Below are 22,052 nucleotides of genomic sequence, written 5' to 3' on the forward strand. Positions count from 1 at the left end.
TCATACACTGTCACCGTCTCCCCTTTTCTCACCAACTCCCCAACTCCTTCTACCTTCATCTTCTTTTATCTCACCCACTCCTGACGCCGACAAAAACCCTCATCATCACCTTCATCAATGTCGTCGTCATCACTATCCTCTATAACCCTTAAAATCTGCAACAATATTTGACCATAACCACCATATTTTCCATAGAATACCCACTACACAAAGAATCCATCGAAACAAATTCAAACTTAACCTAACCTGAAATTTAAAATCAAAATTGATCGTGAAACATCCCAAAAGTATAGTCCAAAAATTTCATTTTTTATTCATTAATAAAACCATAAGTATCAAAAGTCATAAATAATGTATCTCAAAAATCTCATAACATTTTCTCAATATATCAAAATCATATGTCAAAACATCATAGTGAATCCTCCCAGGCTAAAAGTTGTGGTGTATGCCATGCAGTCATCCCGAGCTCTTCCCTTTATTAGCGGAAGTACCTGAAACCAAAACTGAAAACTGTAAGCACGAAGCTTATTGAGTCTCCCCAAACTACCACATACCATACACATATTCACATAATAGCATACATTTGGCCTTGCCCACTACATTGGGCCCCGTCCGACATCGGAAGAATCTGGCATCGGGCCCCGCCCGACATCGAACCGATGTACGGTATCGGGCCCTGCCCGGCATCAGACCGAAGTCCAGTATACATACAACATATCATCAAGCATATAACATAAACACCTAACATAAATATTTAAACATTCCTCAGGCTTGCCTCGACATCGGACCGAAGCCCGGAACATACAAACATAACATATAAGCTAAACATTCCTCGAGCTTGCCCTGGCCTCAGACCGAAGCCCGAAACACATAACAAACACATGCAAGAATCACGAAGACATCAAGCATACAAACATTCCTCGGGCTTGCCCCAACATTGGACCGAAGTCCGGAAACATATAATCTACATCGGGCTAACCCCAGAATCGGACCTAAGACCGGCATATGCTATGTGACATCCTCATTTTCACGGCCAGAAAAGACTGATTTTGTTTATGCTTTACAAAAATCCGAGTACCTCCTTTATTAAAAATGTTGCGGAATTTGTTCCCAATAAAACATGATAAATACGTTATCAAAGCATTTCTGAAGAAAAGTATTTTTATTCATTTTAAAACATTTGGGATGTCATCGTCAATACAGAAATATAAGCATAAACAGAACTTACATTCATTATCACTAGTGATTTATATCTCCTTAATCTCTTAGTGTAATGTGACTTCATATCAACACTTGTGATATAAATAAGCTTGAGTGGGTCAGGTTGTTAAACCTAGTGAGCACATAGGGTTTTCAACCCACAATAATATAATTATTATGTTTAAACATCAAACAATTAAGCCAATTACCCATCCCCATTATCTTCTTTACTCTTAAGGGTCTACCCTAAGAATCATCTATCCTGCATTCGTTCATTCTGAAGTCCATTGCTTCCAAGGTTTATATGACAGGCACTAAGTCCATAGCAGCCAATGCTTGTTCGTAAATCACTAATTCCATAGCTGCTAAAGTTCATTCATCGGGTACTAAATCCATAGCTACTAGTGTTCATCTAATATGTACTAAATCCATAGTTACCAATGTTTGTCTAACAGGTACTAAGTCCATAGCTACCAACGTTTATTCAATTGGCACTAAGTCCATAGTTGTCGATGTTATTTATTAGGCACTAAGTCTATAGCTGCCTATGTTCACTCATATCATCCTTCATCTCTCATCTTTCATCTATCCATGTTTTACCCAACATATTCGTAGATATAAAATACATATACAGTTTAAATCATTTAAAACTTGTATAAAATCGTTCATCTAGCATAGATAGAAAGTATACATATAATATGCACACATATCATGTAGTTTATATAAAATATTTCATATCTATGTGTAAGATGAAACTAACTATGCACTCACTTGAATAGGTGGTGACTCGGCACTCGTATAACACTTTGTTACTCTTAACACAATTTTCCTTTGACAAAACCTAGTATCATTACCACTAGAGTTTAGTCTAATATTCACCGAGACTAGTTAATAGTCTTGCTATTATTACTATTATATAAGCATCAAACAATATTTCTCAACCACTATATACAGACAGGGGCCAGACATAAAACACTAGAGGGCGGGACCATTTTCGCATATAGCACTTTTGAAATCCAACAACCTTATGCGGCCCTTTAAACCAGATTCCCCGTACCGCGAGTGGTTAAAAAGATATTATAACGATACTTATATAACTCATAATAATAGCCCAAATACTCATTATAAGTTCCTAATAACATTACTATATTGAAACATAAGCTATACTAAAGATAGGTTAGGCGTAGCTCACTTACAACGGGTTTTCTCAAAAAGAGGGCTTCGCTGGAGCAACGTTCCCGAGCCGAAAGGCTCTTTTATTGGGGCTTCGGGAGCCTCGGGAGCCTCGGGGCTTCCTTCGGGTGCTAGGGGATTTACCTAGGCTTATGGGGGGGGGGGGGGGGTGTTGGAGGCTTTGAGAGAGAAAGTGAAGTTGGGAAGGTGTGAAGAATGAGGGAACCCGGCACCTCTATTTATAGGCTGGAATCCTGCTCTACTCGTCAAGTAGGAGGTCCTATTCATTGATTCCATGGCCAGGTGTCACCATCTGGTGCTTTGCCTTGGGGAGAAAGCCTTGGCCCATATTCGACCATGTCACCCGATTTCGCACAGCACCCTTCCGACTTCTAAACCCCGTAATTTTCGCATATGAGCTCTGTTTTTGAGGTTCTTTATATCCACACGTAGGTAAAAACAAGATCTACAACTTTCATTTAGACTACATTGGTTAGTTCTCGACCGATCTTAAATTTAGAAGTAGGAGGAGATTATACTATTAAATGTCCGCGTAAAATTCATAACTTCTACATACAGACTCCGTTTTCGTCTGTATTTTTATCGTTGAGTTCCTATTAATGAGATATTTTAGGTCGCGTAGGCCAAAACCGCTCGAACTAAAATTCGAGTTTCGGGTCGTGCACTGCTATGCCAAATCTTAGAAAATTCATAACTTCCTCATACGAAGTCAGATTTAGGCGTTCTTTTTATGGACGCTCTCGATTTAACATATACTACAACTTTTGTTTAGATCACTAAGGCTAAAAAGTCCTTTATCAAAAATTCACTATTTACGTCTCCCGATGTTGTGCAGGTTTTGCTGTAAAACTTCGACATGCCATAACTTCTTCGTTATAACTCGGATTTCGACGTTCTTTATATGTATGGAACCCTTGAGACATATTATAAAACTTGATTAAGATTATTTATTCTAAATAATCTTTTGTCGAAAATTCATTTTCGGCCCCTGTTATCTTTAAATTGACTAGCCCAGATCTACGGGCGTTACAATTATCTCCCCCTTAGGATGATTACGTCCCGTAATCATCAACGAAATAGGGCTCACATGATGACTCCATACGTTATCTCTTCATCCTAAGTAATAACCGTAACGTTGATGTTTCTTTGAACGGGTATCTAACTCTAAGACTTCCTGACTGCAGGCGGTGCCCGATCTTGGACCCACTCTCTATCTCATGTTAGACTTCGAATCATGATCTTCATGTCACGGTCGATCTTTATTGGAGACTCCTTATTTAACAAACTTAAGATCAGTTCTTCTTTCGATTATCATAATAGACCGATGGGTCATGTTCTAATGACCTCTAATTGTATGATGCATTACTTGGACTTAGGTCTTTTGGAGTCAAATTCCAGAATAGACTATACCTTCCTTCATGTTTTAATCACATATTAAAAGGTAGCATTTCTAGCTACAAGCAACTATTGCGATACCTCTACCGATCGCTTTGATTATCTTTTATTTCAATCTTCCGGATTAAGTCATATGCTACATCAAACTTGGTTCTCTGAACCACGTAACATACTCATTGTAGTCGAACTCAATTCGACATGACCACTAGGGTCGGAATAACAATCATCTTCTTAGTCATTACCGAAACGATGGTAACGACATATTTGAATAAAACGGTATCAATTACTAGCTTCTTGGTAACCTTGTGACTTTCCCTTATCCAAGTGTGAGTCTTGTGCTTCCGGTAGTATAGACCTCTACTACCATTCACACCTACTCATACTCGTCCCAAGTATTGTCTCGCAGTTTTCCAAGTCACCATATAAGAAAATAACGTAAGAACTTAACACACCAGATAACAAAATGAAGGTTTTATATTATTCCTTGAAACGATTACATAGGTGTTCAAGTTCAACCTGTACTATGCCTCTAATAGGCTACACCTCCTGGCTACTTCATATCTTGATCTTTGGATATGAAGTCCTCATCCTTGATTCCTCGCTTTGTTATCTGCTTCGTCGAGGATCATGTGGAATGCCCTTGGCCTTGGTGGTATATCTGGCCTTATTGCTTTATTTTTCCTCGGGCAATCTCTGGACATGTGCCCCTTGCCTCCACATCCGTAGCATACCTTATCATTATGTGTGCAGTCCTTGGAATAATGACCGGTCCTCCCACACTTGTAACAAGTCACTTCTTTTTTGCATCTCCCACTATGTTTCTTCTTAAACTTATCACACCATCTCGCATCACCTCTTTCTCCTCCTCCAAGCTTCGAGAATTTGCTCTCCTTGTTGGACCTTGAAGATCCTTCAAACTTCCTCTTCTCTCCTGCCTTATCTTTTTCTAGACTCTTTTCTCTTATCTAAGTCTCTACATTCTTAGCTGCTCTAACGGCTGTTTTCAAAGTAGTTGTCATTTTGATCGTTGGGCCAAAGTCTGTGGGCAGTCCGTTAGCAAACCTATCAATTTTGGAGAGTTCAGTAGGCACCAAGTAGGGAAATATCTTCACCCTCTCGATGAATGTGGTGGCATACTCGTCAACACTCATCTTCCCTTTCTTCAGGTTCTAAAACTCGTTCTTTAAGTCTATCAGATCTATCTCTGAGCAGTACTGCATTTTTAACTACTCCGTGAATGCTTCCCAAGACATTCATATGGCTTTTCCTCGTGGCATTGTATATGCTAACAACTTCCACCAACTTAACACTCCGGTCTTTAGTTGTCTGACTGCAAAAACAGTCTTTTGCTTATCACTGCAGCCGCAACTCTCAAATACCATCTCCATCTCGGAGATCTAGTCCATAATCTCCACTGGTTTTGGGCTTCCAGAGAGACTCGGTGGTTTTGCACCCAAGAAATTCTTATACATCCACCCATCCTTGTCATTTCCCTTCTCCAGGTCATTCCTCCTTGCCCTTTGGGTTCCAACTTGACTCACAGTGTGGCTATAATTTCCTTCCTCCGATTGTTCAACAAGTGTGGATTAGGATGCTTAAATAGGGGCAAAACCCCGAAATTAGGGTTTCATCCTGGCAGCCCTACTCGTCGAGTCGAGGCTTCTCAACTCGTCGAGTAGGCGACTTAAATCCCGCGGCCAAACTTGTTTCTACTCGACGAGTCTGGGGATCCCAACTCGTCGAGTAGCTCTATAAAAGTGAATAAATTATAAATAAATGCGTACCAGGAACTAGGCGTTACAATTCTCCCCTACTTGTCTTAGACTTCGTCCTCGAAGTCTGCTGCGTCGGGAAACAACTCTAGGTAGTGCTCCCTCATCACCTCCTCGGGCTCCCAGTACACCTTCACCAACTCAACCCTCGTATTCCTTAGTTCCTTCGTCTTCTTGTCGATAATAGCTACTGGTTTCTCGATGTAATTCAGGTTGTCTTCAACCTGAATGTCCTCTAGAGGCACAACCGCTGATTCATCCACTAAGCACTTCCGCAGCTGAGAAACATGGAAAGTGTTGTGGATCTGGTTGAGCTCTGCTGGAAGATCCAATTAATACACCACCTTGCCCACCTAGGATATAACCATGAAAGGGACGATGTACCTGGGGCCCAGCTTGCCTCGCTTCCTAAACCGGATGACACCCTTCCAAGGTGACACCTTTAGGAGGACCATGTCGCCCACCTGAAACTCCAAGTCTAAACGCCGCTTGTTGGCATAGCTCTTCTGTCGACTCTGAGCAGTCTGGAGCATGCTCCGGACCTACTGGATCCTCTCTGTAGTCTTGAGTACTACCTCAGTACTCCCCATGACTCTCTAACCGACCTCGTCCTAACAGATTGGGGACCTACACTTCCTCCCGTAAAGCATCTCGAAGGGAGGTCGGTCTATGTTGGCGTGGTAACTGTTGTTATACGGAAATTCCGCTAACGGAAGATACGTATCTCAAACATGTAGAATCACACCTCTAGAAACCAGAAATTCCTAAATCAATGACGAGATCGATTTTGAAATCCCCAAACATGTAGAATCACACCTCTAGAAACCACCCCTTCATCTTTCACTCTTCATTTCTTATGTCACTGATCGGAAGAGAAAATACCAGAGAGACACAAAAATACACATATACTCACCTTGTGTGTGTGTGTGTGTGTTGGTGCGTTACTAAGAGAGAGGGGGTAAGAAAGACGAAGAGACCACCAGCACTAGAGTCGCAATAGAGGGAAAATTTGCACTCTTACGAGAAACCCTAGCCAGAAACCATCTGCGTTAACAGCAACCAAAATCGGAACACAAATACTGAGAGGGAAAGATAAATGAAGTAGGTAGTGAGACGTGAAGAAGATACATATCTACTTAAGAGGGGGAGATCTGACGACAATGGTCCGATAGGTGGCGGTGATGTTGATTCTTCAGGTTTTGAATTGATTTTAAAGAAAAGGATGGAGATTTATATTAGGTTATAATTTTGGCAGAGGGAATCGATTTTTTTATATATATAAATACAAAATAAATCATAAATAGATTGAAAAAAAATTATGGTATATAAACATTCTATGTTTGGGAAGGGATGAAATATGCAAGTTTAATACAAACGAAAGACAATACGAGCTAATTTTTAAAAATAATGACTAAACATGCATTTTGACGCTCGAACCAGGAACTGTGTAATTTACTCTAATTTTCTTATGGCTCGTGGTCCACCAAACAATGATGGATTTTTTTATAAGCTCCTAAGAGTGTTACTCTATCTTGGGTGAGAATTACTGGCCATCTTTTATTCACTAATGTCATCTTTTATTCACTAATGTCATGTTGAACATATTTAAACTTGTAAAGATGTTTGTATAAAATCAGTTCATTTTCAACATTTATTGCCTAAAGAGGCAACCGAACTGAACAAATACCCAATTTCCTATACTTGCACGTAACATGAGAAATATGTTCCCAATATAAGTTTCTATATATAGAATGTTAGACTTTCCCTTTTTTGTTATTAAAGCCACCAACATCTAAACTGAATAATTCATATCAAACTTATCATCAACTTTATCTTGTAAAAGATATACAACAAGTAATACATAAATATATAATATATATGACATCATATTTGTTGAACTTTGTTATTTCCAATAACATATGTCCACAAATGTTTTCATAACATATGAATTAACATATAGTTTTATAATCCACAAAATCTTAATACAAATTGTTATCAAAAACCCATGGTTCATGCTTGAAAAGTTCTTTGCCATTCATTTGAACCAAACCTGCAGCAATGTCTGCCTCCCGTTTCCTTGATGCCTCAGCTTTCTTGGCTGATGCTTCCGCTTCCTACAAAACAAGCAACAAAGCAAGGGCATAATGGTCATTTTTGTTCATTGTTAGATTCTCAATGTTAAAAAGATTATCTAGGTTACAGAAGATATGATCAAACAAAATGATCTTGTTGCCAATTAGAATTTTGGTTTTTAGTGTAGTGTTTTCTTATGTATCTTTTCCTACACAAGTTTTCTAATTTACACTTTTGCAAGAATGTTCGTTGTCCAGATATGAAGTCTAAACTAAAATCCTGCAAAACTGTAACCATGGGGTGTTTAAATGTGTGTTTTCATAATCAATTCCTGTCACATGTATAATCCGATGCACAATCTGTTTATTCTTGCCCTAAAAATTGATTTTTCCAATTTGAGGTCATAATTAGTTCCAAATGCACACCCAAAAACAGCTTAAACGGAGTAATCCAGCTTGACAGATCCAAAAACCCTTGCACATAATTTCCATATCCCCAAATTGATCGACAGTTCTTGTTATAGAAACTGCAGAAACTAGATACGATTATATGCATTTGGAGGAATCGTTTTAATATACAAAGACCACTTAATTGATAAATGACTAAAAACCCAAGAACAACGATAGAAAAGTGCAATTCGATCGATAGAACTTGAGGGAGAAGGAGAGGGACCTTGTGGGTTTTCCATGAGAGGAACTGAGCTTGTGTCAATGGAATGGAGGAACTTGGACCTGAGTTCTTGTTCGCTTCGTCTTCTTGATGTTGTTGTTCTTCTCCCATAGCTTCTCGTTGTTCGTCGTTTGCGTGGTGTTTCTAGGGTTCTACCGAAAGTATTAATTGACCCAAAAAGATCAAATCCACAAACTTTTACTTTTGTACCCAAGAAAAAACAAGAGTAAATTACACTAATTGTCCTTATATTTTGGAGCAATATGAGTGTTTAATCCTTATATTTGTTTTTATTGAGTCATCGTCCCCTTGTTGACAATGTTTAGTTTTTGTTGTTAACAAAATGACAATTTCATCCGTATGTCTAAATTTTTAATTATTATTTATTTAATTTGGACCAAATGATAAACTATCAAAACATTACAATCCCTATCACGAAATTCACTTCACCGCTACAACTCACCCCAAATGACCTAAGAATTGTCTCACTCATCATTCATGTCACCAAGATCCTTATCATTATCATTGCCTCCTCTCCTTCTTCATAAATAACAAACCAACTTCTAATTTTTATTTATTAATAGTTGGTAGATAATAAATATTTATACATTATATAACTATTATTATTATCTAGTTCTTTTTAGACTAAACTGCACAAATGGTCCCTGTGGTTTGTCAAAAATTGCCACTTTGGTCCAAAAAGGTTTGGACTAGCACCAGTGATCCAAAACTTTCATTTTGTTGCGTTTTTGGTCCAGTCTGTTCTATTTTTTTTCAAAATGACGGATTTGCCCCTGTTAATATGATTTTCTATTTTTTCTTATTTGTTTTTCTGATTTTAGATTTAAATAAAAAACTAGAAAATAAAAATAAAAATCATTTCAGATTAAAAAAACAAAAAAATAAAAATAAAAATAAAATTTTCTCTCTCTCTCTCTCTCTCTCTCTCTCTCTCTCTCTCTCTCTCTCTCGTAAATATACAACTTTATTCGCTAGATTACCTCCTTCAAAGCTTCTCTCCATTGAAGTCATCTTCTTTGGTACTAGCGTTATCAGGGACGACTTTAACAACAATTTCATTGAAGTCATCTTCTCGTGCATCTGATTCAAATCTACCAACGAACCGTGCATCTTCATCTACCTTCTTCTTCATCTGATTCTCCTTGAAACACAGATCTGGGATGTTCATGGCGGCTAGGGTTTCATGGAGACTATTCTCATTTGATAGTGGCGTTTGGACAGGCGGCGCAACTAGGGTTTCCGGCGGTGGTGATGAAGAGTTCGAGTTCTTCATGTAGCCGAGATCTAATCGCTGTTTTTTACAGTGTTTCCAACTTTACAACGAGCTCGATTTGGCTGTAAAACGATTTTAATGGTGGGTTGAAGCCGATTGGGTTTTCTACTAAGGTTACTGATCTTTCTTACAATCAGATTTCAAGGGAGAAACCAAATGTTGTCCTATGAATCTTGTCAAATGGTGATGTTTCTTGATCTATTACATACACACAAATCAATTACAGATTTGTTTTCTGGGTTTTTTAGTTCCATAAATAATTTTGAAGAATGTATGATTTCATATTCATTTTCTGGGTTTTTTAGTTCCAGAAATAATTTTGAAGACAAATTGATTTCATATTCATGTTTCTTGATCTATTCGATACTACAAATCGATTGCAGATTTAGTTTCAGATTTATGAGTTTGTTTGTTTTGTAAGTGTGTATTTTTTTTTAAGAACTTTTGAATTATGGTGTGTTTTGGATTGTAGAGAGAGAGAGAGAGAGAGAGGGAGAGAGAATTTTATTTTTATTTTTTGGTTTTTTAATCTGAAAATCAAGAGAGAGAGATAGAGAGATTTTTATTTTTATTTTCTGTTTTTTTTTAATCTGAAAGTTAGAAAAACAAATAAGGAAAAGAGAAAATCATATGAACAGGGGTAAATCTGTCATTTTGAAAAAAATCAGAATAGATTGGACCAAAGACGCAACAAAATGAAAGTTTTAGACCACTGGTGCTAGTCCAAACTCTTTTGGACCAAACTGGCAATTTTCGACAAACCACAGGGACCATTTGTACAGTTTAGTCTTCTTTTTATACTAAGTGTATGACCACATTGATCCACATATGAACAACATCATAGTTAATTTCTTTTTTTCCTTACACATTAATTGAAACAAACTCTTACTTGTACAAACGAACAAGAAAAGCTATGTGAAACACTCGTCATTTACAAAAATTCGCTAACATTTAGTGGTTGACGATTCTTAGTCTAATTATGCATTTGATCTGATATATATATATATATATATATATATATATATATATATATATATATATATATATATATATATATATATATATATATATATATATATATATATATATATATATATATATATATATAGGTGGATTCAATTGAGAAAATAAAAAAGATTGAGAATGGGGGAATCATTCTCAGCCACTCATTTTATCTAAGTATAAAAAGACACGGTGGCAAACTTGTAAATATGAGAACAACCTTCAATCTCAAATACGTATCTGTAGTTCAAACTCATTCATCGTTCATCATCCGAATTTTTTCCCCAACTTTCAACAATCATCCAGACTTCTTCAATTAAACCATCATCAATATCATCCAGTGCTAAATCATCGACCTTCGTCAATAATCAACACGATTCAACAGTTAACAACAAAAATTCGTTTTTGGTTCTTTCAATTCAACCTTCAATTGTGCTTGAATACGATCAGATCTTCAACATCTATGATTAATTATACTCCCAGCGTTATTAGATCAACATCATCGATAATCAACAAAAATTCACTTCATATCATTCATTCAACATCGATTATCAAATAAAACTTCAAAATTGAGGTTAGAAAAAAATCAAATCGTTTTTTTTTTTTTGAAAATTTTCATATAATTCTCTATCAATCTACTCTTTTGTAAGATTTCAATAGTCAAAATATCATGTTTTTAACATTTTTAAAAAAAGTTAAATTGTATGCACTCCAACTGTTTGATAAAATGCATAAACTAAATTACCACGTTATATTCATATATGAATATGTTTTCTCAGTATATGATTATTAAAACAAAAAAACAAATATACAAGTCTGTATGTTATTCATATGTGAATAACATATAAAAATTATATATATTTGTGAAAATACCTTGTAATATTCATATGTGAATATATTGTGTAATATTCATAAGTGAATATATCATCTAATATTCACAAATGAATATACTATGTAATATTCACATATGATATACCATGTAATACTATGTAATATTCAGATATGAAAATATTATCTAATATTCATAAGTGAATATACCATCTAATATTCACAAGTGAATATACTATGTAATATTCATAAGTGAATGCATCGTCTAATATTTAAATATGAATATACTATGTTTATTATATGTTATATTCATATATGAATGATACTTAAAGTGTAAAAAAAAATAATAATCATAGTTTTTATTCATAACTGAATAACGAATGTACTGTAGTAAAAATTTGATTCATTTTTATTCACTTATGAATAACGATAGCTGGAAATATAAAAAAAAATTATTTTATCTTAAAACTATATCAATATAGATGTCTATTTGTAGAGAATAAAAAATCATGAATTTTGGTATATTCAAAATCATTTTTCGATAAAAATAGCTTCTTAACAATTAAAAAAAACGAAAAAACAATGTTTTTGTATATATTAAGGTAATGATTAGCATAGTTTAAGGAAACATGTTTTGTTGGAAAACACATGTCTATTCCTTTCCAATTTCTCCTAGTACGACGGAGGCTTTTGCGGCAAAATAAATGAGTGGCTGAGAACGATTCCCCCATTCTCAACCTTTTTTTCTCTCAATTGAACCCTCCTCTCTCTCTCTCTCTCTCTCTCTCTCTATATATATATATATATATATATATATATATATATATATATATATATATATATCATGAATTGAAAAGCAACGTACTTTACATGTGGTTGTCTTGATCTATGAAATGAATAATAAGAATAGGAATCCATTAAGTGTGGGCACATGCTCCGACATATCCATGCATTAAGGGGTCTATTGATACTAAACCTCTAAACCAATTGTAGGAACAAATCTCATGTTGACATATTTGTTTTCTCCTGAGTTGCACGTCATATATGAAGATAACTTTTATAACTGTCATGTTTAGGATCATCGTTTACCGTACCCTCAAGATATGGCACTTATTTCATCCAAAAACCAAAAAAATATTCTCAAGTTAAAATACATAAAGCTTTAGAACAATTTGTTCAAGGTTCATTCATCGACATAGATCCATGAAGAGCAGCCTTGAAGTGGGTCATTTCCACGGCCGTCCCAAGATGATTTGAGGCCCGGGGCAAAACCAAAAAATGTGGCCCCTCAAAATTCAATAATAAAAAAACCATAATACTTGTAATTAAATTATATATATATATATATATATATATATATATATATATATATATATATATATATATATATATATATATATATATATATATATATATATATATATGATTGTATTTGAAGGACCCGAGTTAAAAAAAAAACCAATAACAAAACAAATTCAAAAATTTGAAAAATTGAACAACCAAACCATTTTGAAAAATGGCCAAGTGTTTGGAAAAAAAGAACAAAAATGTGTGTTTGGAAAAAAAAAACTTATGTTGGTGAAAACTAAAAAAAATGAAGAATGACACGTTAACCGGTTAGTTAATATGATTTTCGCAAAATAAACTTATAAATACTTGTTATTATACATTAAAAGACAATGCTAAATAGAAAATCTCATATATAAACATAAAATTTAAGCATGATAATTTGTCATAAAAAAACTAAAGTTTTAAATGAAATAAGTATTTGGGTGGTTTGTCAAAAATTATAAACGTCAAGAAAGTATTTCTATAATTTGGATGATTTATGTATAATGAAAAAAAGGAAGAATAATCCGTCTAACGGGTTGGTTAATATGATTTTCGTTAAAGCATGAAAATTATGCATGATAATTGGCCATAAAAACATTAAAGTTTTAAATGAAATAAGTGTTTGGGTGGTTTGTCAAAAATCAAAAAAGTAAAAATTAATATTTTTATAATTTGGATGGTTTATGTATAATGAAAAAGAATATAAAGGCCATTTTTGTAATTTGGATTCCAATTCACTAAGTTAGGACATCACTTCTAATTCAAATAGTATGATTACAGTAAGAAAAAAAATAATACTACGATAGAAGAAATGGGGCCATCAATAAAATTGATGCATAAAAACTGCAAACAAAAAGATTCGAACGTGAGTATTAGGTAAGAGACGCGCTTAATGAATTTTACCATAACCAACTAAGCTACTACGCATTGGATAAGTTTATTAACAAGATATATATATATATATAATACAAAGCATAATTAATTTTGGAGCCCCAAACCGTAGTGAGGCCCGGGGCTGTTGCCCAGCCCATCTATTGGGCCGGGCCTGGTCATTTCTAATATTCATCAATTATGAATATATGTGGTTTTGGATCTTCCACTATAATATATCAAACTCATAAATGTCACAAAACATCACATTATCCATACCTCATAGCCACATCAACAACTATGAAATTTAGAAAGCGATTCTCATCTCTTTTATGAAAAAAGCATGATAAAATGGAGCACGATGATGTTTGACTAAGACAATACACCATGTGCACTAATTCACTAAAATGAGACATCCCACTTAATGTCTTATACCCAAATATCAAATCCTTAATATGGTGATTTCACTACATCAACATAATAACTCCAACGTATTTGGCAACCCTATGCCTAAAAAGACACGATATTAAAATATTGGTCGATGATATCACTTGAAATGGCTTTTTAGGAATTACTATCTTTATTTTCTTGCATTTACCATAAATGTCACAGATATAGGAAAATGTTGATTTTTCATAAACCATTCCTCGTATGTAAGTGCTTCAAGGAAGTACATACATGCTTCTAGACATACTCCAATTGTTCAGGCAACTCCTGTCTTATATGTGATAATTGAACTCTAAAGAATTATACTCTCATCTAATGTTTTAACACATTGAATGACAGACGTAGCACATGACATGTCATTTTTGGTAAACTTAGTGGAAGTGTCTACCGGTCCATTTACCTTACCTAAAATAGTATTAATGACATGTTACATTGGTGTGACGATATATACTATATATCATATTAAATCAGGGAAACCAAGAGTGTTTCCACTGACTCTAATGAAAGCATACAAGTCTTCTTCATAAGGTGATTGACTTGTTGATCTCCTTAAGAAGGTTGTAAACATAATTAAGGTCTATAAAGCTCAACCTACTTTACAACACACTTGTAAATCATCATCCTAGTAAGGTGGTATTTCAAGTGTCATAGTCAAATATAACATTAGGATCTCAATGACTATTGTGCTTGTAACATGAGAGGAATAATATCCTCAAGCTGACACTTGGGTAAAGGGATCAAATCAGGTCGACCCTTGCAAAATTAGTATACTCTTCATACTATTTTTTTTAATCTCTAAAGGATTGTTGAATCTTAGAGAAACCATTTTTTAAGAGAGGTTCAACTATATCCTATACAAGGTTGCTTATCACTAAACTACTCTCGCATTCATAGTTCCTAACCAATAACCATATATCAATTTCTAGAGATAATAAAAGATTTATGATTATTTAAATTGATCATGATTGCTCAGTTTCCACATCCACGGATAAAGTCAAAGGAGATTCTAATTTCCTAATTTGGTGTGAATGACTTTTAAGAAATCAAATGCATGGAGGTTTTCCATTCTGCCTCTATTCATCAAATGTATATATCTTATTATGCTATTGTTAGTGACTATGGAAAGTGTAATGTCTAAAGACTCTACACTTTGGATCCATTTATGGTTTTGCTAAGTATGCCACTTAACTTTTTGCCAAAAAAAATAGAAGCAAGAATAGTTATTACATAGAACAAGATCAAGAGGTTCACATGCATTGTATTAAAAGAGGTGATATGTACAAGGACATTAGGTTCAAAAATCGTCTTGCAGTTCAAGATCTTCGATTAAGACATTGCCTATTATGTAACTCTCCTAAAACCATAACTTATGATGTATCATTTTCATTCCTTATCGAATGCTTCTATATATATAGGCTCAACAAATCTACTATTTGTCACAAATGCTTCTATATATAGCGCTCCTCTATTTTGTCACCTAAAACCATAATCAATGCCATATCATATACTTACCTTCCCTTTTATGGTTATACATTCTTTGGGCATCCACAATACATTAAACTTATTAGAGTTTAATTGATTGACACATCATCATTTTACTTACTATACAACACTATATTAATTTTCCTAAAATGCATTGAATTCAATAGAGTTCAATTAAATATATATTTAATAGTTAAAATGTTTCTTTTTTCCTATCGGAGCATTCAATGGCCAATTAACTTCATATCTAATGAATGCCAACATGACATCCCACAAATGGTAAAGTTTAATTCATTAAATTTCAATTAGACATGTCACCTCATTCAACTCTCTTATTAAACTATGCATTATAGATGCTCTTAATCACAAATACCTTTCTAGCTAACAATTTTGAAAAAGAAAACAACTTCTATGTATCCATAGACTCATTATCATTCAAAAGAACACGTCACAAAATAAATCAAGTAAAATAAAATGAGAATATCGTACACACATAATCTTTTGAGAAAAATATCAAGAAAAAAGCATAAAACATATTATTATGGAGATCAAACATTGTGAATCTTATACTCTTAAGCAAGTAAACTTTAAGTCTCCACACAAAAAAAAAACAAAACGACCGACATTATTCACAATTTTCGAATCATAGTTTCATACATAACCTCTATACCTACGCCATCATAGGCACCGATCCACCCGCTTGCAAGATTTGTTGCTCAAGCTACATTTTAAAGAATATGTCAAAAGAAGTTCTACAACATAATGGGGCCCACCCAGATGGGTCCCACTATTTTTATTTTTCTTGTTATACATAAAAAAAAATAATAAACACAAGTTTGTGCACAAGATTCAACCTTAAGGTTAAAAAATCTCATTAAAATGGAAAAGCTTACATTGAACAAGGCTTCGAGTTTGTTCCTTATAAGGATGTATTCATTTTTCGCTTGTTGCAGACATAGGACACACCTTCAGTTATCAAATTAATATATTTAGCCAACAAATTAAAATTGCAAAAATCATCTTTTCAACAAAAAATATAAAAGATCATTTATTGTTTTTTCTTTCATCTATATCAAGAACTACAAGAATAATTACTAACCCATCAAGATTTTTCTCATCACAATAATTTCTGAAAACGACACAAACATTCTTCACTCGTTGTGCACCTATGCTGTCACAAATCAAGAAACATAAGTTTTATAAGTCTTCTTAAACTAAAATTACTAATTTGCCCATCACCATAAAACCCAAACGATTCCCTTGGTTTGACTAAAAGTCAAACATGCCAAATCAGATTTTGCAAAACGAAAAAAGAAAATAAAAAAAAAAAATCATGCGACTTTTAGTGAAATAATACCTGGAACTACTACCCTTAAACTGGTGCACATGAGCATCTACTTGTTTATAATCAATATTCTCCTGCTGACTGATTAATAAAAATAAAAAGTTACATCAACAAAAATATTTCAAGAACCCTAAAAAAACAAGAAAAAAAACTCACAGAGCAGTAGCCAAATTGTTGAGAAGCTTTTCAGAATCTTCAAAGAAAAGTGTCACAACTTCAACAACAAAATCTGGGTTGCTTTCATCTTGAAGTTTCTGAAGTTGTGTAAATTGATCATCAAGATACCCCTTTAAAACACCAAAATCACATATTAGATGGACTTCACAAAATCTTTTACAAATTAAGTACCTTTTCCAAGTGAAAAACAAAAACTAACCTCACGATATAAAGATGTTGTGTATTCGACAAATTGTCTTTGCAATTGAGTGATAGCATCCATGATTGCTTCTTCTTTTATCAAGAACACCCTATTTTGTCAATTGGCTGTAAATATACAAGAATGATATCAATTCACCAAAAAGATTGAGTGAATATTGAAAAACGACTCAATTTTTGCTTTCTTTTCTTGTGCTATTTAACGATAAGCAACACCACATACATCGTCTTTTTCACAGAATCGTATACTGAAATTCTGTAATAATTTAAGTCCACCATTGATGTTCTGTGGGACACCACACCACAGACCACGCTTATTGGCTTTTTATAATCTTGAAAGATTTTGCGATTCTGTTCAAGAATTCGATTTTGGTTTCTTTAAATTATCTTGATGCTCATAGTTTTCAACGATAAACACCATCTCCGTTTTTGTATGTAATAAAGTTGTCTTCTTTCTAGATAAATTTTGAAAAATCGATTATGCCATTCGATGAATTTGTTCTGAAATAGTGTTATTCTTTACTAAATTCATGAAAATTGTTTATGAAAACGAACATCTATCAAGAATCAATCTAAAGAACTTTATAGCAAAGACAAGTTGACAAATTAGAGAAAATTGTATATAAATGTGCCCCACAAGACTTTTCCAGATACAACAAATTAGAGAATTTTGTTGCAATGTGGACACCAATTTTTACTTATATTAAGAACTATTATTGGTCATCAAAATTGAGGTCTACAAATTATATACATACATCGTATGAATTTTGAGGTTGAAAAGCAAATACCTTGACCTAAAAATTGAGGTCTACAAATTATATGGAACCTAGAGGACAAAAAAAAAAACGAGAAAAATAATAATAACCCCATTAAATTCAAAAAGAGAAACAAAAGGGGATCTTGATAAAGTTCTTATCATTAATAAGAGCATTTATTCCGTTTCCAAATCGACACTAATGAACCCGAAAACACCCGATTTTCAAAACTATAAAGAACCCCAGAAGACTAATCATCCAATTTTTCAAGTCATATCCTAGAAAAACATCTACTTTCAAGATAAATTAAGCAAAAAACGAACAGTTTTTGGTTTTTTGTTACATGTAATACACTGTAGGAGGTTGGAAAACTTACCGAGTGATGTTGAGGATTCCGGCGACGATGAGTGACGGTGTATAAAGGCGCAGAAAAAGAGATTGAGAAGGTCTGGGCTAAAGATTTGATGCTGTACCAACTACGAACCACACAGCAGAGCAGAACACAAGAAGGTGGGGCCGTACGAGTATCATATCATTCATTCGTTAATTAATTAGTAAATGAAAATGTAAGAGGAAAGGAAGACATGTACCCTATTTTCATGAGAGGTAAATTACTTCTTTATTTATTTTCTATATTGGGAATTTTTTTTAAATATATTTTTGACAAAACTGTAAAAATTATTTATGTGGTATGTATTTTTTTTTCTAAGGAGTGGTTCAAACCTTGATTTTTTGGATTATTGATCCTTTTAGGCTTTTAGCCTAGTTTTAATGTGTATTTAGTCCATCGGTAAACTGAAATTACTGTAATGCCCCTCGTGTATTTATTTTTCATTTTTTTTCATTTCTTTAATTTAATATATATTTATCTATTTTAATAATTTATAAATAAAGAGATGGCCACCTCTCTCTCTCTCTCTCTCTCTCTCTCTCTGAGGCAGAGGTAAGATGTCCTGCCCCTGCCAATCTTTTAATAAACTTCAATTATATTAAAGATAAATTGACTTTGTGTATTTAGCCCATCGTTTATTACTAATGTACATCCCTTCCTAATTATATATATTAATTTGGGTAGGGTGTTTGTGAGACTTTTTACTGATTCATTTGCTTTCATCATGAGCAGACTCCAAACCACTAAATTCATTCCTATTTTTGCTGATCATTTGAATATTACATTTTACACCCTTCATCTTTGCAACAACTTATAATTCCTATCATCATACTTAGGTTCACATCAACTTGCACTTAATATATAGGTTATTTATTAGAAAACAATTGTTATAGTGAAAAAACAATGAGTGCAATAGCATATAAGAGATAATAAAAAATGAGCCCTTTGTATCATACGCCACCATCACATTTATTTTTATTTTAATTACTGATTTATAGCCTATTGATTCATCAAATTTTGTTCACACCTACTCCTAATTATTTAATAACTTTTTATAGTCGAAGCCCTCCTTATCTTAAAATCTTGCCTTCGTCCCTGCTCTCTCTCTCTCTCTCTCTCTCTCTCTCTCTCTCCTGCACCATCACCTACTGATGAACTCTAAATTGAGAAGATGAACTCCAAATTCTTCCCACCGACTATCGGCTCAAGTATAATGTCAAACCATTCTTTCTTTCTCTCTCTCTCTCTCTCTCTCTCTCTCCCTATACGTCATTCTCATGCACCTTCTATTCTTGGTTAAATTCTTTGGTTGCAACCATGTCAAACCATTCGGTGGTGTAGGAGACCGGAGACTGGCTAAAGCGGCGTCAGAGTGTGGTGGTCGGAACATTGTTTCCCTACCCCCGTCCTACTAGGGATGGGATTTAGAACCGGAAAACCGGACCGAAACCGGAATCGGACCGGAACCGGAACCGTTAGAACGGGAATATATAGAACCGGTTCCGGTTCTGGGTTTAAAAATTGGCTTTATCCGGGTTCCGGATAATCCGGGCTTGGCTCCATCGGGTTCGGGTAAACCGGGTCTAAAAACCGAAACCGGTGTTTGGAACCGAAACCACTTTTAAGGCCGGAATCGGTTTTTATGAAACGTTTAAAAGATGCATATCTCATTCGTTTCAACTCCGATCGACATGCGGTTTTTTCTAACATGTAGTTTAGAGTTTGGACATGATTTTAGACTATAAATTTGCCATTTTTAGTTTTATATTCGTTGACTTACAATCCCCCAAAGTCGAGATATCAAAGCTGGAAGTTTTTAGTTTTCAGTTTTTTTGTATTCGGTGAAAGTTTTAAAACATGCATATCTAATTCGTTTGATGTCGGATTGACATGTGGTTTTTTCCAACTTGTATTTTACATTTTGTACATGAGTTTAGACTATATTTTTGTCATTTTTGGTTTAACATTCAATAATTTACAGTCCTCCGAAGTCGGTATATCAAAACTGAAACTTTTGAACTTTTGAACTATTTGTTTTTGTACTTCGTATTATGTGAAAATGTTAACACATGCATATCTCATTCGCTTAAAGTCGGATTGACATGCGGTTTTTCTAGAGTTTATTTTAGATTTTGTACATGATTTTAGATTATAATTTTGTTAATTTTGGTTTCATATTCAATGAGTTACAGTCCCCAAAAGTTGGGATATCAATATGAAAATTTTCAAAGTTCAACCCACTAAGTAGTAAGTAATTACCAAAAAATTCCGGTTTTTCTGGGTTTTTCAGTTCTAAACTCACTTTATTCGGTTCCAACCTACCCACTTTGATGTTTATGGGTTTTCCAGTTCTAGACCCACTTTACCCGGAACCGTACCTAGAACCGGTTCCTATATACCGGTCCGGTTTTCGGTTCTACAAAATCCCATTAACCGGTTCTGGGTTTTTCGGGTCTGGGTCCATCCGGTCTGGGTTTGGACCCACTTTCATCCCTAAGTCCTACCATATCGAGTCCTTAGGTCCTACTCCAACCTGCTATAACTGGCTAAAAAAACCCACGATTCCATATCCAAAATCAATCAATAAAGGTTCCAAATCCAAAAAAAAAACTCTTCGACCCATCTCCTGCTTCCTTTCATCTTCACCCCTGTTTCACTCACTCCTCATCATACACAAAACATTCACCAAAAGTTATCAAGTTGGAATCGTTTCAAGCCCTAATTAACTAGTAATGAGACTCATAATCAGATTGAAGGTGTTGGTAGATGTGAGATTTGGGGGAACATAGTGATGATTCTTGGGAGGGATTTTCAGGGCTATAGATGGATTTGATGGATTGTGCGGATGAAAGACGAGAGGAAGGAGCAATCGTACGAAGAAAATAAAGATTGAGAGGATTCACCATTATATCGATGGCGAAGATGGAGAGGTTTCATCAGATTCTTTAAAGAATTGAATTCATCACCGAAGAATATCAGAATTTTTGTTGACATCGAGAATCGAAGTGGGTTTTGGGGGAGAATAAATCGTTGAAGCATTATCTGTTAATGGGGGAAGAAATCATCTCACTACCATCATCAACCTTGCTCCACCATCTCACCTATCGAGAACCTTGGCCTTGGTTTGGACGAGTAATCAAGGGTTTCAAATGCTTCGATGGTTCTCAAATCTGAAGATGTAAAAACATGATGAAAAGGGAAAGGAAAAGGAGAGGATGTGAGTTGTACGAGTTTATTGATTGGTAGTGGTGTTGGTTTACAAGAGGAGGTGGGCTAGTGTGGTGAATTTTGGGGGAGGGTGAGACGAAGGTGATAATTCAGAGGGGAGAGAGAGAGAGAGGGTGGGCCCTCTCTTTATTTATTAATTATTAAAATAGATAAATATATATATATTAAATTAAAAAAAATGAAAAAAAATACATGAGGGGCATTACAGTCATTTCAGTTTACCGAGGGACCAAATATGCATTGAAACTACGCCAAAAGGACCACCAATCCAAAAAAATCGAGGTTTGGACCAAAGCTCAGAAAAAATGCATAGCATAGGGACTATTTTTTCAAATTTGTCTATATTTTTTTATTTGTATATATTTGATTTTTGAGTTTTTTGGTTTATATTTGACAATTT

General features: G+C 34.4%; 2 protein-coding genes across 3 annotated transcripts; both read right to left on the reverse strand.

Moving 5' to 3' along the window:
- Window positions 1-7,450: 7,450 nt before the first annotated feature.
- Window positions 7,451-8,495, reverse strand: LOC145077110 (zinc finger CCCH domain protein). The gene is made up of 2 exons (XM_079022888.1): window positions 8,307-8,495; window positions 7,451-7,675 (listed from the first exon to the last, which is right to left on the reverse strand). The coding sequence occupies exons 1-2, from the start codon at window positions 8,412-8,414 to the stop codon at window positions 7,541-7,543; spliced, it is 243 nt and encodes an 80-aa protein (XP_078879014.1). The 5' UTR covers window positions 8,415-8,495; the 3' UTR covers window positions 7,451-7,540.
- Window positions 8,496-16,071: 7,576 nt separating this feature from the next.
- On the reverse strand, window positions 16,072-18,575 carry LOC145074506 (histidine-containing phosphotransfer protein 1-like). 2 transcript variants are annotated; one of them, XM_079020869.1, is made up of 7 exons: window positions 18,410-18,575; window positions 17,280-17,386; window positions 17,060-17,190; window positions 16,916-16,984; window positions 16,658-16,729; window positions 16,452-16,524; window positions 16,072-16,279 (listed from the first exon to the last, which is right to left on the reverse strand). In XM_079020869.1, the coding sequence occupies exons 2-7, from the start codon at window positions 17,340-17,342 to the stop codon at window positions 16,229-16,231; spliced, it is 459 nt and encodes a 152-aa protein (XP_078876995.1). In that variant the 5' UTR covers window positions 17,343-17,386; window positions 18,410-18,575; the 3' UTR covers window positions 16,072-16,228. The 2 variants fall into 2 exon arrangements, with proteins under 2 accessions (XP_078876995.1, XP_078876996.1); XM_079020870.1 differs by lacking the exon at window positions 18,410-18,575 and having other exon boundaries at window positions 17,280-17,459.
- Between the last annotated feature and the right edge of the window lie 3,477 nt (window positions 18,576-22,052).

Source organism: Lactuca serriola, chromosome 9, assembly GCF_051521515.1.
Source record: "Lactuca serriola cultivar US96UC23 chromosome 9, Lser_US96UC23_V15, whole genome shotgun sequence".
NCBI classification, from domain to species: domain Eukaryota; kingdom Viridiplantae; phylum Streptophyta; class Magnoliopsida; order Asterales; family Asteraceae; genus Lactuca; species Lactuca serriola.

What these genes read in the sequence shown, in the direction of transcription:
- LOC145077110 (XM_079022888.1), bottom strand. Translation starts at nt 8,414, where the DNA reads ATGGGAGAAGAACAACAACATCAAGAAGACGAAGCGAACAAGAACTCA. An exon ending in TCTCATGGAAAACCCACAAG is followed by an intron (nt 7,676 to 8,306) that starts GTCCCTCTCCTT and finishes CTTGTTTTGTAG; the next exon opens with GAAGCGGAAGCATCAGCCAA.
- LOC145074506 (XM_079020869.1), bottom strand. Translation starts at nt 17,342, where the DNA reads ATGGATGCTATCACTCAATTGCAAAGACAATTTGTCGAATACACAACA. An exon ending in AACAATTTGGCTACTGCTCT is followed by an intron (nt 16,985 to 17,059) that starts GTGAGTTTTTTT and finishes TTTATTAATCAG; the next exon opens with TCAGCAGGAGAATATTGATT. An exon ending in AACTCGAAGCCTTGTTCAAT is followed by an intron (nt 16,280 to 16,451) that starts GTAAGCTTTTCC and finishes TTTAAAATGTAG; the next exon opens with CTTGAGCAACAAATCTTGCA.